General features: G+C 35.7%; 1 protein-coding gene across 1 annotated transcript in view; it reads right to left on the bottom strand.

The window, feature by feature from the left end:
- LOC145259046 (E3 ubiquitin-protein ligase MYCBP2-like) overlaps positions 1-16,584 on the bottom strand; it is a 563,294-nt gene that overhangs the window by 128,280 nt on the left and 418,430 nt on the right. The window contains exons 59-60 of the mRNA XM_080116672.1: positions 6,813-8,451; positions 2,719-2,914 (exon numbers count right to left, since the gene is read on the bottom strand). Coding sequence (XP_079972798.1) covers positions 2,719-2,914; positions 6,813-8,451 — 1,835 coding nt within the window. The remainder of the gene's footprint in view (positions 1-2,718; positions 2,915-6,812; positions 8,452-16,584) is intronic.

The following is a 16,584-nucleotide window of genomic DNA, read 5'->3' as shown; positions in this document are numbered from 1 at the left end:
GAGGTGGACCTAATTTAAAAAAATAGATAAATAAATAAATTAAAAAAAAACTAAATCATTTACTGATAACTTCTCACTTTTACAAATATTTTTAAATTTACATGCGCGGTTGAACAAATTGTTGAATAGTGCGAAAACAAAACGTTTTTGTAATAAACTTCAGGATAATTTTTTGGGTAAATATTTACATTTAGGTCCACCTCCACAATTTTCTTTTTTAAATGACGACTTTTATTGATAAATAAATTTACTTCTCCGCAACTTTTATTGATAAATAAATCTACTTCTCTGCCACGGGCACTGAACCCCTCCTTTTTTTTTTTTAATAGTATTTTCGGGTGGGTATGCTGACAACAAATATCAGTTAAATTTTGCAAATAGCCCCCCCCCCTCCTCCAAAAGTAGTGTTTATTCCGGAAGCTGTTCTTAAGATGAGGAGGGGGGGGTGATTATAAGGTGGACCTGATCTAAAAAAAAAAGAAGTTTTTTATGCGCACATAAGCAACTATTTTTTTTATTAACTTTTTTTTTTACTTTTTTATTTAAAAATTAGTAAATTTCAATGAATAGAATAATAAATCATTTATCATTAATATGTGTTTTTGGTTTTGTGTTGAATGAAACATTTTTTTTTCTTTTTCATTACAACAATAATGAACCATGCGTTTAAGGGTTGCGAAATTATCAATAAATCGTTTAGTTACTAAGCCAACGTCAGTAAATAAAAAAAATGTTACGTGCGCATGCATTAGCCTTGACTGGGGGGGGGTGCTAAGGGAGCGACCATTAAATAATTATGCTGGTCGCCATGGAACTCAACGCCCAAGGAGTACCTAAAGTGGCACTTATGCACTTATGATATCGTGCTATTTTTTAAAATAGTATTTTCATGTTAAATTCAAATTTTACAATATGTTTTTCTTTTATTAATTTGTTAAGTGAAAGTACATATAACCCGGTCGGTTTCTAATGCGAGGAAAATCTAGCCCCCCCCCCCCCCCAAAAAAGGGGTACTCTGGATAATAACAAAACATTAAAATTGCCTCAGTCTCGAAAGATTTCTTCTCTACTGAACGAGGAAACAAACGGTGAATCAGGTAAGATAAAAAAGCTATAGCAAACATCTAAATGAGTATTTTAACCATAGTTCCTGATTTCAAAAAGCGAAAAATTAAAAGGTAAATATCTCTATATATTTTTAAAGCAAATTTATTATGTAAATTCAAATCTATATTTTTCTCTACTTATTTCTATCTCTAACCCATATTAATTTTCTTATAAATTTTAAATCCAGACCTTTTATTTCAATTTTTTTCAGATTCATCTGCCTTACTTTTAATGCTAGGTTTATTTATGGTGTCTTTTAAATTCAATAAAAACCCTTCAAAATTTGCTGACGAGGAGACATTGCTTATTAAAAAACTATATGTAATTATTGTACATAACTTGATGTATACCACAATAAAAAGCATTGTTTTCCGAAACGATCGTACAGATAATTGATTTTGTAATTGTTCCTTCTTATGAAACGGATTTTTAATTTAATTATAATTTGATTTTTAAATTTTAAATTATCAATCACATTACTTAATATTGAATTAGCTCTAGGACATTTAACTATCAGGCTTATTATATATCTAAATTACAACGAGCACTTTCTATTTCCTGTATTTTAATTAAACTAGTAATTTCACTGTTACATTAAAATACACTCAGCTCTTTAGACTATTGTTCTAATCTCCTTTAAATATATATATATATATAATATATATATAATAAATATATATAATATATATATAATAACATTAACTCTGTTCTGAATAAGGATGATGAAGGTTGGACAGTTAGTTCCAAGGTTGGAGTTAGTGTTTCCGCGTTTGTCGTACATTTTCTTTATTATATGATTTATAATTTATATCACCAATTGTTTGTCGTACATTTTCTTTATTATATGATTTATAATTTATATCGCCAATTTTAACGTTTAACGATTCTATTCAAGATTTAATTACAAAAACGTACTTTTAGAAATGCTCCTTCTCAAATGCACTCAGGATGTTAGGCTGTATAAAAATGTTAACTTTGGTCAAATCTTCATTGGATTATTTTGATTATCAATACTTATCAAAGACATTCCGATACAAAGCCTATCTAAGAACACTATTAGGCGCAAAGTATTTTTGTGTGAAATTTCATAAAAATCAGTCCAGCCGTTTTAGAGTCTATAGGGAATGAATGTAATAGTAGAGATATAAAAATGTAATATGCAGCTGCAGCCGAGATTGAACTCACCACACGAGTTTGTAGTCTAATTCAAATCGTGTCCGTAGCTGAATACTTGATGCTTCGCCAGGGCTATCAAGATTAGTTTTTTATTGTGACGCCATCACTAGATGGGTTGCCTACCACGGTTTAAGAGACGCCCATTTACCTTTGAGGGAAAGAGATACCGCGCCAGTTTCCCAAACTGGTATTTTACCTCGTGATCGTAGAGATATAGATATATATGCATATGCGTAAAATAAACTGTTTTTGACTAATTTCCCAACTCTATTATGTTTTAAATAATTTATATCGTTAATAGTAATGTTTACTGATTTCAGTTGAGCTTTAAATATAAGAAAAAAAGTACTTTTAGAAGTGTTTTTTTAAAAGCTGTAAATAGAGTTGACGTAGGTAAAGAGAAAAAGAAGTAGAGATAGATGTGGTTATTCCCACCTGAGACACCACCACTGTTATTCCGGCGCCTCATCACTACTCGATTAAAATGCGTATCACCTTGATCTAACATACATCCATCAATCTCCGAGATGCTTCTCTGGAATATCGACGTCTTCTGATCCTGTTCCGCTTCCGGACTGGTCCCTGCACTTTTCGGCAAAGGTTTTGTGTCGTGGGCATGTCGTAATGGATCCTGTTAGGGTAAGCAAGAAGAACAAAGACAAGATAATTAAAATTAAATACAAAAAATATATTTTGTAAACACATAATACGGACCATGCTGAAATAAAATTTAAAAATTTTTTATTTGAATCCTTTGAGGGGAATAATTTGTTATCCTAATCACGTTTCGACCAACTATTCCTCTGGCCTTCTTCAGTAACTACTGCCTTCCATAGTTGTTGTCTCACCACGTTTTGGCCAACCACGTTATCAAGAATTCTTCATAAGTTTTGGTTTCGATTATGGCTGAAGGAACTCAAGTTATACACACATATATATATATTCTAGAAGTGTAAGCCATGTTTAGTTTCAGAAATGTTTCAGATGGTTCGTTGTTACACACAAGTCCTGAGAGGTGACTTGTTTGCAGTAGACAGTTCCACAGAGTAAAATATTCTTACCGTGTCGAGACAGAAAAAAAACATGTGAAATTGCTCCAGAAAAGGTTTAATATTTATGAAGCAATTCTGGTTTCTGATTGGTTGGTAGCATCGTTTATAAATAGAATCGTCCGACTGTGTGGGATCATACCCCATTATAACATATATATATATATATATATATATTTCATAAGTTTTTATTTCAGTTTCGATTCAAGCTAATACACCCAAGTCATATGGATATATATTTTTTTTATTTTTGAAATCGCAACTTTATAATACATAAACAAAAATCGATAGAACATTAACTTTATAATAATATACACGAAATCTGCAAGAATTAAAATATCATATTTAGGCATATTTTACGCTAGCTTAGATAAATACTTTTGCAGTTTTAACAAAAGAGCTACAATAATATCAGAGCGTCTCCATTTACGCTAAACATCTATAGAATGCCAACATCATTATATTACGTATGAAGAAGTCCCTTGTAGACTTTCCACAGGTCCCACTGGTTATAATTATTACTCACTCGTGACCCATCGGGTCAGCATGTGTAATCAGTATTTATGCAGAATACGGACCATGCTGAAATAACGTTATTAATTAGAAACCCATTCTTAACATGGGAACGTAGTAGAGTTTGGTAAAAATTTTGTACTTTCACCTAACAATTTAATAAAGAAAAGTTCTTGATGAGCCATTCCCCTCAAGTAATCCAACTTACCAAATTTCCACCACTAACAATTACTACGCCATTGTCCAATTGACCACTGTATACTTATTAACCCCTTATCCATGAGTGGCCTCTGGGCCTTGATAAGTGGGGACTCCTTTGTAATAAAAAAAAAAAAAAAAAAAAAACTGAATTTAAAGTGAAAATCTTATCTAAAACAGATTGGTCCATAAACTGCATAAATACCTAAACATAACCAATGTTCTAGTAAAAACGTAGACGCAAACTGATAGGTACTATCCACTTTGTTTCGTTCGGTTCTTTTTCCTTGTTTTTTTTTGTTTTTTTTACATAGGAGGCACAACTTATCAAGGCCCAGAGGCCACTCAAGGATAAGGGTTATTGCGTGTACAGTAGTCAATGGGAAAATGTCGTAATCATTAGTTCTGGAGCTTTGGTATTACTTAAGGGGTGGGGTGGGAGGTCATCGAGAATTTGTTTACGTTGGACTTGAAAACTACCAAATTGTAATCAGCTAGAAAGCAGACAAATAGAAGAGAGTTCCACAGGCGTGCCGTTCTAAGAAAGAAGCTTTTGTTAACGGAATCTACATTTAGGTTTCGGCACAGATAAAGAGTTGGAGAAATTATTGATAGTGGTTTCAGCTAGACGAGTGTTTTTTGTGAAAGTTTGGTGAGGGAGGACCATAGATTGGAGCTCAGATGACCACTTGCCATGAAAATAACGATAAAGCAGAGACAGGCTCGCAACGTCTCCTGTGGGAAAGAGGTTGCAGGGAAGAGAAAAGGGCATTTCCCACTAGGCTACAAAGTCAATTTTGAACTGTCAAGGCAGGATAAGGTCTTTCTAACAGCTCCTGCCCAGATGTGGCAACAGTACTCCATCCTTGGACGTACCTGGCTCTTATATAGGTAAGAGAATTGCATCAACAGTGAGATATCTAATTGAGCAGTAGAAGGATCCCACCATTTTTTCAGCGACCGTGGCAACGGATTTGATGTACGTATTCCATTTTAGATCAGGAGTAAAAGTCAAGCCCAGAAGCTTGTCAAAACATGAAGCCTCCCCAAGACTAGAACAATTCATTTCAATTGATGCCAGATGGGGGGCAGAGCATTGATGATGTAAAGATAGAAGCTTGGTTTTAGATACATTAACATTAACCAGCTACCTCTTTCCCCAGTATACCACGTGCTCAAGATCAGAAGAGAGAGAATCAGAGAGAACTTGGTTATTTACGGCCTTTGATGTGTTGCCATAGACGGTAGTGTCGCCAGCATAAATGTCTACAAATGATCTTAGGATGTGATTTGGGAGATCATTGATGTAGATGAGGGAGAGAGTTTGGCCCAGGATGGAACCCATGAGGGACTCCAGCATTATTACTGTGAGCTTCTGATTTCTGCCCATCAACCACTACTTTTATGAGCCTATCCGAGAAAAATGATTTAATAATTGAGAAAACATTTCCAGCTATACCATAGCTGGAGACCTTTATGCCATATCCTATCAAAGGCCTTTGATATGTCAAGAGAAATTACCCTAAAAAGGAAGCCTCTGTCGAGAGATTCGCCAATCCTATGAGATATAACTGTTAGCACATCTGCTGTAGATCTAGCAGAATGGAAACCATATTGCATGTCACTAAGGTTATTTTTGCCGAGGTGGTTGACCGTTTCTTTATTTAACACAGATTCCGGCAACTTACTCATGACACACAAGAGACCTATTGGTCTGTATTGAGAGGGAGATGATCGATCACCTGAATTCTTAAATACAGGACATACTAATGAGGTTTTCCAAGCAATTCTCTTTAAGATAATGCTTAAACAGCTTTGTAAGTATGGGAGATAGTACTGGTTGAAGCTTTTTCAGCACTATAATTGGAATGCTGTGAGGGCAAGTTGATTTACTGGAATCAAGATTTTGGATTTTGTCTGATGTTGACGAGGTTAATACTGTGAGCTTCTGATTTTTGCCCATTAACCACTATTCTCATGAACCAATCAGAGAGAAATGATTTAATAATTAAGACATTTCCAGCTATACCGTAGCTGGAGATCTTGTGAAACGGCCTATCAATCACCTATGGATTATATAATGCAAAAAAAATTGTTAAATGGAATCATAAAGATATTTTATATTGTTTTAAAAAAAATAAAAATAGTGAAAAATGAAATTTAGAAAAGAAATTTTCATTAAATTCTTTTGCAATTTCTTAGAGAAAGTCTTAGATGTGGGTCAGATTTGTATTAAAATTATAAAAAAAATTAAAATTAAATGATCAAGAATTTGAATTAAAATGAAATTTTTAAAAATTAAAATAGAATAAAAAGTTATTATATAAAATTGAAATTTATATAAAATTTATATAAATTTCAAGTTTATCGTAAATTAAAATAAAAATCAAAAATTAAAATAAATGAAAAAAAAATGAAAAAAAAAAAAAAAAATCAAATTTTAAAAATTAAAAAACCAAACTTTAAAAATTAAATTTAAAAACGAAGATAAAAGTGATATTTAAAAAGAATCAAAATTAAATTTTGAAAAATCAACTGTAAAATATTTAATTTAATTTTAAAAAAAGAATAATTTAAATTAAAATATTAGATTTAATATTAAAAATAGTAACTAAAATTACACTGAAAGAAAGCTAGGAAAAAAAAATGTATTTAAAATGTGGAAAAAAAGAATCTTAAGGATGTAATTTAGATAAATTAAAATTGAAAAAAAATGAATGATTTCATAAAAAATATTTTCAAATTAAAACATTTCTCAAAGAAACTGACCTGTGGACTTGGAGGCGATATATGAGAAGGAGGTCTGAGCTCTTGCCCCAAGGAACCGGATCTTGCAAGAGGACTGTGTCGAGGTTCTGTTGGGAGGCGAGGTCGATAACGTTGTTGCTTTTGGGCCAAACTAAGCGAACCAGACCGCACGAATACACGTTCCTCAGTATCGATAAATATGTCCTCGGCAAATGCCGAGTCCGAAGCTTGTGATCCCTGCTGTATCAAGTATTGGAACGGTGCCGTGGGGAACGGATTGAGATCCGTACTGATATCTTCACTTACGCTGGGCAGAAACATGTCAAAACGGTTGACACCACTCGGAGTCCGCTTGCGGCTATGCGAAGGTATATTGAGGCCAGCAGCGCTGGCCAAATCCAAGAGAAACAGTGCGTTGTTCTTTAGAATTATATGCGATTCCATTGGAAAGAGGTGCGATTGATGTTTGGATGATAGCACCTTCTTCTTGTACTTCTTGGATCGCTCCTTCTCCTTCTGTGCCTGCCTGCGTTCACGTAAGTACTTGTCCCTGCAACGATCGCAGATGAGATACCAGCTGCTACCTCCAACGCCCCCCTCACCGCAGTTACCTGCCCAGCCGCCACAGAAGTTACCCCCACTGTTGTAGCCTTTTCCCCCAGCATGCCGTCCACACCCAGGGTGTGTCCGACGCATGTGATAAGTGACTGGATGCGGGAACATTGCCCCGCACAGCTCACACATTGTCTCACGTTCAGCCCCCGCTGCCCCTGCAAATAGGACCCCGGCAGATTCCCCAAACAGGTTGCCTCGTCCCATGGGTTTCAGATCCCGCTTCTTCTTCGGCCGCTTCTCCTTGCTTTTCTCTTTCTCCTTCTTCTCGGCCTTTTTCGATTTTAAACTGAGCGCCGGGCTCGGAAAAATTATATCTTTTGAGATGACGTTTAACACCGACACTGCAAGTTCTTCCCAGAAACCGACTAAGTGGTAGAGTGTTGCTGGCAATTTGGGCTCCTCCTTCTCGCAGAGAGGGCTCTCCGAGTGCAGCACCAACGGATCCTCTTGGTAGTTGACGCTGCCCTCAGATTTGTGCCGGCCGAGGATCGGCTTCAATTTCGACTGATCGAGCTTTGACACATCGGCTTTCGCAATCTCCAGTTTGGCCGGTGGCGGTGGTGGAGACGATTCTGGTTTGCCGTTATCCTGGTCGGAATCACGGCTATCCTGGTGCTCGAAGATAAACCGTACCCGCGTCTCATTCAAGTTATCGCCTTTCAGCTTCGTCGACCCATCCTTCTTAACTTCCTTGGCAGAATCGGTCGGATGGCGGACCCGCATCTTCTCAACCTTCTTATCGTCCACTTGCGACATCTCCTTGGATAGATTTGGATGGAATTTGAGAAAGGTGGCACAGGCCATGGCATCGTGGACGATTCCTTCGTGCCATAGAAATGCAGCATATACGGCCCGGAGACACTCAGCTACTGACGGTGATAATGCCTCCTTCACGGTCTCTCGCTGCCTCTCCATAAGAGCTGTAGTCGACCCAGATCGACTCCGACCAGTTGGTGTTGTATCACGGGGTGACGGAGAGGAAGCTCTTTCTCGTTTGTTTCTCAACTGACGGCCGCGGTCCTTTCGAATTGATTTTGGTGATAACCTGCAAATAAATAAAAAAAATATAAAAACAATTCAATGACAGTGGAAACAAAAAAAAAAACTGCAAATAAATTTTTTTTTTAAATTTCAATGACAATGAAAAAAAAAAAAGAAAAAGAAACAGAGGCAAAAAAGAAAAGTTACTGGCTCCATTATGTTTTCATATTCTTTGAGTTAGTCTGTATTTTATGGTTACTGTTTCATATTTGTGATAAATTATAAACAATCAACCCTCATCTCGAAAATTTAAAACTTTAAAGACTAAAAACTATTTTTAAATGTTAAATCTATATATATAAAAGCGTATTTTGTGTATGTCCAAGAAAGGCTTTTTTTCAGAGAAGCGGTCAGTCGGTTCACAACTTTTTAAAACTTTTTATATCACATGTAAATCGTAATATCTCACAGTTAACAACGGAGCTCGCCTGTCTATTTAATTTGCTCGACTTCGGGAAGATAAATATTCAACAGTTTTCGCTCGCCGCATGTAGGTTAGGCTTTTTCCTATAATGTTTCCCCCCTACCCCCAACGTCTTGGGGAGGGGAAAAAAAAAAAAAAAAGAAAGCATTCACGCACTAAATGAAATGCTACCCCGCAGTCAAAAGTTGACCTCATTAAGTCATTAAAACATGCACCTGCTAATTTAAGTAATTAAATAAATTAAAACGTGTTTCCGTTAGCATCTCGCGGTGGCGCAATGGTTAAGGTTTTTTTTTCACGCTTTAATTTACAACTTTGCCTCAAGGGTTCGGGTTCGATCCTCATACTTACCTACCAAAACATTTTTTTTTTTTTTTATTTTAAACCTCCCCCCCCCCCCGTTTTGATTTACCCAAAACCACACGCACCTCCAAACACCCGGGCAAATCCGGGTTCCCCTCGCTAGTTATTAATAAGTAAAAAAAAAGTTGTCTCCCCCATTATGACTACTCCTTAAATAAATGTACCAGGAGTCAAACCAGAGACAAGTTTCATCAAATCTGTTGCTTAAGTCACCGTAAAATAGAAGTGGAAAAAGGAATAAATGGCAAAAAAACTATTTTAAAATTTTAAATTATTAATAAGTAAAAAACAAGTTGTTTCTGTAATGTTGCACCCGTTAACACATGTAAACCCAACACGTTGTAGCAGAGTATGTCGCAAAAAACATAGGACAAGTAATAACTAAACTTTTTTTTTTTGTACATGATCGTCTTCTCTAATGTAGATCCTAGGTAGGCTCTCTCTACCATGCTAGAAAACTACTGACACCTGAAAGTATCCTGTACCTCAATAAGGCCACCATTCGCCCATGTATGGAGTATTGTTGTCACATTTGGGCTGGTGCATCTGCTGCTAGTCTCTCGCTCCTAGACAAGGTTCAAAAGAGAGTTGCCAATCTGATAGGCCCTGAATTGGCATCTAAGCTTCAGCCTCTGTCCCATCGACGAAACGTTGCATCCCTCTGCCTGTTCTACAAGTATTTTAATGGTGAATGCTCTGACGAAATGCAGACACTTAAGCCCCCATGACGTAGACACACCCTTGACAAACCCGACAGGCAGCTAAATCCCACCCCCACACAGTAGAGATCCCTAGATGTAAAAGATCTTTCTACTCCAGTGGTTTCTTCCCCAGAACCGCTAGACTCTGGAATTCCATTCCAGGTCCCTGCTTCCCTAACTGTACTGACATGCAGAAGTTCAAGTGTAACATGAACGGACATCTTGCTGTCCAAATCCCAACGTAGTGCCCAGTAGTTGCTGCCCCTGATAGTAGCCCCCTACACCAAAGTGGCAATGTGCCTTGTTTGGGGTGAAATTTTAATAAAAAATTTTTTTAAATCTCGCTCTCCTTTTTATAGTCTTTTTTTTTCCCCTTCACACACAACTCAGTATTTTCATATAGCCGCCATACACGCACTCTGTAACTACTACTCCTTGAATAAATGTACCAGAAGTCAAACCAGAGACAAGTTTCATCAAATCTGTTGCTAAAGTTGCTGGAAAAAAATGGTTGGATTAGTCTATGGCTCCAGAAATATCTCACTTTCAATGCAATCCTCTACCAGTATAAGATCCAAATACATTCCAAGACGGAGTACTGTTGCCACATCTGGTAGTGGTGAGGGGGTATAAAGGATACTTTTCTGCCAAAAATACAAAACCAACTTCGAAATCTAGCGAGAGATGTAGAGGTTGCTAGTCTATCTCTACTGTCGTCATTTTATGGTGGTTGCTCGACTGAGCTTCGATCTATGGTCCCTACCCCTCTCCCCGTAAAATATTCACAACAAAAACTCGTCTAGCTGCAACCATTGCAAATAATATTCCTTCCTCTCTTTGTGTGCACATAAAACTAAAAACTTCCATGAGCAAAGTTTCTTTCCAAGAATTACCTGTCTGCAGAACACGATACCAGGGGATTGCTTCCCATTTAAAGAGACTTTATTTCTAGACGTAAAGAACACGATTTTTTACTGGACGTAAAGAACACGATTTTTTATTGGACGTAAAGAACACGATTTTTTACTGGACGTAAAGAACACGATTTTTTACTGGACGTAAAGAACACGATTTTTTACTGGACGTAAAGAACACGATTTTTTACTAGACGTAAAGAACACGATTTTTTACTGGACGTAAAGAACACGATTTTTTACTGGACGTAAAGAACACGATTTTTTACTGGACGTAAAGAACACGATTTTTTACTGGACGTAAAGAACACGATTTTTTACAATACGTAAAGAACACGATTTTTTACAATACGTAAAGAACACGATTTTTTACAATACGTAAAGAACACGATTTTTTACAATACGTAAAGAACACGATTTTTTACTAGACGTAAAGAACACGATTTTTTACTGGACGTAAAGAATACGATTTTTTACTGGACGTAAAGAATACGATTTTTTACTGGACGTAAAGAACACGATTTTTTACTGGACGTAAAGAATACGATTTTTTACAATACGTAAAGAACACGATTTTTTACTGGACGTAAAGAATACGATTTTTTACAATACGTAAAGAACACGATTTTTTACTAGACATAAAGAATACGATTTTTTACTGGACATAAAGAATACGATTTTTTACTGGACGTAAAGAATACGATTTTTTACTAGACATAAAGAATACGATTTTTTACTGGACATAAAGAATACGATTTTTTACTAGACATAAAGAATACGATTTTTTACTAGACATAAAGAATACGATTTTTTACTGGACGTAAAGAATACGATTTTTTACTAGACATAAAGAATACGATTTTTTACTAGCCATAAAGAATACGATTTTTTACTGGACGTAAAGAATACGATTTTTTACTGGACGTAAAGAATACGATTTTTTACTGGACGTAAAGAATACGATTTTTTACTGGACGTAAAGAACACGATTTTTTACTGGACGTAAAGAATACGATTTTTTACTGGACGTAAAGAATACGATTTTTTACTGGACGTAAAGAATACGATTTTTTACTGGACGTAAAGAACACGATTTTTTACTGGACGTAAAGAACACGATTTTTTACTGGACGTAAAGAATACGATTTTTTACTGGACGTAAAGAACACGATTTTTTATTGGACGTAAAGAATACGATTTTTTATTGGACGTAAAGAACACGATTTTTTACTGGACGTAAAGAACACGATTTTTTACTGGACGTAAAGAACACGACTTTTTACTGGACGTAAAGAACACGATTTTTTACTGGACGTAAAGAACACGATTTTCGCAAGACCTTTTTTTTTTCAAGGATTTTTCGAAGTAATAGAAATAAGTGAACGATTCTAGTCCGAATTTTAAAAGTTTTCAACTTAATTTTGTCTGCATTATTTGCATTCTAGAACTACTGTTCTCATCTCGAGAGTTATTTTCAATTTCGATTTAACCTCGAATATTTTTCAGGTGTATCTTGTTGAACTCGGGAATCTTTCTATCAAACTCTGGAAATGTGCACAGAATTTCAAATGGAATGCTTTATTTAATCCACAGTAACATACTCTCATTTGGTCAGCCATGATTGGGTAGAAGTCCTCAGCAATTCGTAATTGTATTTTGAGTGTCACTCACACGCAGGATTGAACCTTCAACCCCCAGAGGAGTGTAATTTACAACTTAGTACTTTTTTTGCAGACAAATCTAATATGAATTTCATTGTTTTTTTTGTTTTTTTTTTGTTTTTTAAGATATTACAACATTATATGTAATCCCCATCTGGCATCAATTGAAATGGATGGCTCTCGTCTTGGGGAGGCTCCATGTTTTGACAAGCTTCTGAGTTTGACCATTAGCCCTGATCTGAAATGGAACACGTACATTAAGTCTGTTGCCCAGGTCGCTGGGAAAATGGTGGGATCCTTCTACCGCTCAATTAGATATCTCACTACTAATGCAATTCTCTATCTGTATAAAAGCCAAGTACATCCAAGGATGGAGTACTGCTGCCACATCTGGGCAGGAGCTGCTAAAAAAAGCCTATCCTGCCTTGATAAAGTACAAAATAGACTTCGTGGCTTAGTGGGGGATGCCCTTTTCTCTTCCCTGCAACCTCTCTCCCACAGAAGAGACATTGCGAGCCTGTCTTTGTTTTATCGTTATTTCCATGGCAAGTGCTTGCCCGAGCTCCAATCTCTGGTCCCTCCCTCGTCAATCTTTCACAAAAAACACACGTCTAGCTGAAACCATTGTCAGTAATTTTCCCCATTCTTTATCCGTGCCTAAATCAAAACGTAGATTTCATGAACAAAGCTTCTTAGAAGAGCATGCCTGTGGAACTCTCTTCCGTTTGCCTGTTTCCCACCTGACTACAACCTGGATGTCTTCAAGTTCAACAAACAAATTCCTCCTGATCAACGTTGCTTAACTTCGGTGATCTGACAAGAACTGGTGTGTCAACGAGACTATGCCAGATATAGTTCAGTATCTGGGTAGATGCCAGAGATAGTCATCCACGTACAGTACTGTTTTGTTGTATCACAACTCATCAGTGCTGCTAGACTAGCACCTTTCCCTTGAACCTACAACCACTGTGTTGACAGTCGGCAGCTCTAACCACTAGACCAAGAATCGGTGCTTGAAAATGATTCATAAAATGTTTATTAAAGAAACATTCACCCATCACTTAACAGTGCGCAAGCTACTATTTTGTTTATATATATATGTTTGTATAGATATATATATATATATCTGGCATCTACCCAGATACTGAACTATATCTGGCATAGTCTCGTTGACACACAGTTCTCGTCAGATCACCAAAGTTAAGCAATGCTGAGCGTGCTTAGTACCAGATGGGTGACCATTTGGGAATTTTAGGCACTGTATGTGCTCTCCGCTTATCTCGGCATTGGTTTCCAGTCGTCTTGTACATACACTTCACTTGTTGCCACTGGTATTTAATAAAGTCGTCTTAAGAGATGTGTGGTTGGAGATTTTGCACCTCCTGCCACAAAACTTTCATGCACAGGCACCTCTTCGTGGGTATCCATAGTCTGTTAAAGACTGAAAGGAGCCTTTTTTATACATTTTTTAATATTTAGGCAGCATTTTTTTCTTTTATGCACGTTTCATTAAATAGCACAGATAACTCTTGCTTGTTTTTCTTGTAATCCTCTTTTTCTCTTTGTCGGACCATTTTCCAAACATTTTTTTTTTCTAGTGAAACAAGAAATTTCCCATAATCGCGAACGTTCTTGACCTCCATTGGTCATCTTCAGGCGAGTAGTAAAAAATAAAAAATGAAATTGAAAAATGAAATTAACGAGATGAAATGAAAAGACGATTAAAATCACTAAAATACTCAAAAGCACTTGAGCGTGCCCTCCGTTTCATTTTGAGTCTGGTTAGACTATATATATATATATTTATATATATATATATATATATATATATATATAGGTGATGATGCGATTCCAATATTTTTTTGGGATTCCAATACCGTTTGGTACTAAATTCCTAATTTTAATGCAATTATAATTTCTAGTCAGAGTCTTTATAAATATTTAACTATAGAGTTGTCATTTTTTGTTAATTATCGTATAAAAACGCATAAAATGTGCAGATATTTTCCTAAACATGAAAATACACTGGGGGGGGGGCTAAGGATGTTAGTTTTTTTTGGTAACTTAACCCTTTATGACCTGAATAATGATGTAGATGAATAATGATGTAGATGAATAATGATGTAGATGAATAATGATGTAGATGAATTATGATGTAGATGAATTATGATGTAGATGAATTATGATGTAGATGAATTATGATGTAGATGAATTATGATGTAGATGAATTTTAAAAATATTTACTTTTAATTTTAGATGGCAGCATACTGAATGGTAAGCAATGGACAGTTGCGATCTGGAGGTATTTGGCATCTACCCAGATACTGAACTAATATGTACAAGGGGTGTTTGAATTAACCCCCACTTTATTTATGCCGTTATATTCATTTATTTACAACTGAATAAATTAGTTAAACATTAAGGTGATAAACGTTAAGGTGATAAACGTTAAGGTGATAAACGTTAACGTGATAAACGTTAAGGTGACAAACGGCTAAAATCAATGTTTATTATTACTATCAGCAGTGGAAAATTTTGTTTTTAAAAAATTTAAATCTATATATCTAAAAAGTAAAAGTGTCTGTCTGTTTGTGTACATTTCCCTACGCAGTAACTCTGTCAATTTTCAGTCTACAGACTCGAAATTTGATATACAGGGTACTGAGATTTGGGGAAAATCTTTGTAATCCGTTTTCGGCCAAAAATTCGGCTGTTAAGGGGTCAAAGTTCAACAATTTGACCTTTGAGAACTCTACCAAACTCCTATGCCAATTTTGGGTCTAAACACTTGAAATTTTAGATATAGGTTTCTTGGACATGGATCTAACTTAATAACTTGATTTGAGCCCCAAACAATAAATGTTAAGAGGTCATAATAGGGATCAAAGTTAAAAAAATTGATCGCTTTTTTTTTTTTTTTGCTCAACATACACCTCCAAACACCCGGGCAACGCCGGACTGAAATGCTAGTAAATAAAATGAGACAATTAAATGAATCATTTTTGAGATAGGAAAATAGGCTCAATTTTTTTTGATTCCGATACCCTAAAAAGTTCTGAATCTTTCGATTCCTAATTAATCATACCAATACAAGTAATAGACGTCACAATATTGTAGGATTAAATTCACAATATTTTACTCACAACAAGGAATACGAGAAAAAGTGAGAAAAATTCCTTATTCCATGGAGTTTCAAAGATAGGCTCATCTCCTTAGAGGAAAAAGCATTAGCAAAAGCAATATATAAAAATCCAATTTTGCTTGGTTGGTGTAATTTTTGAAAACAGTAGTTATAAAAGTTTTTGAAAGAAAGTAAAAGTTAAAGTAAAAATATACAGCACAATCACGCTGACACACCGGTTCCTGTCAAATCATCAAAGTTAAGCCTGGCCAGTACCAGATGGGTGACCATTTGGGAAGGCGAGACGCTGTATGTATTACAAGGTAAAATTAACAGGTTGAGAAACTGGTGTAGTCTATCCTTCTCTCGAGAGTAGTCTCTTAAGCCATGGTAGGCAACCCATCTAGTGATGGCATCACAATAAAAAAAATACCCTTGATAGCCCTGGCGAAGTATCAAGTATTTAGCTATCGACGAGATTTGAATTGCACAACTCATGTAGTGAGTTCAATCTTGGTTGCAGCCGCACTGGAAAAGTTTATAGGAAAATAAAAGATACTCAGCAATGTCCAATAATTAATGTCAATCCTCATCCCAAAATTTAGAAACCTATTCTTCCCTTACTGAATAGTATTATTACTTCAAATTTAGTCTACTATTAAAAATGTGTCTACGGTATTTTAAACACGTAACAAATATTAAAAAAAAAAATAAAGAAAAACTCAGTTACAAAAAACAAGACATACTTTTCGTACATAAAGTAAGTGACCATTTATACTTGTGTATAAGTTGATGGTATGCTGAAAACGAATATCGCATTTAAATTTTCTGCAAATGTAATTTCTTATATTATTGCTGATGGCCATCTTGATGCACGCGTTTGCGTGTAGTTTCTCGAAGTTGCATATCAAGATGACCTCTAGCCATAACATAAGAAATAGCATTGCTTAATA

The sequence above is a fragment of the Euprymna scolopes genome, chromosome 34 (assembly GCF_053919585.1).
Source record: "Euprymna scolopes isolate OS-2025 chromosome 34, ASM5391958v1, whole genome shotgun sequence".
NCBI classification, from domain to species: domain Eukaryota; kingdom Metazoa; phylum Mollusca; class Cephalopoda; order Sepiida; family Sepiolidae; genus Euprymna; species Euprymna scolopes.
Note: the sequence above shows the minus strand (reverse complement) of the source record. Positions and strands in the feature narration are given on the sequence as shown.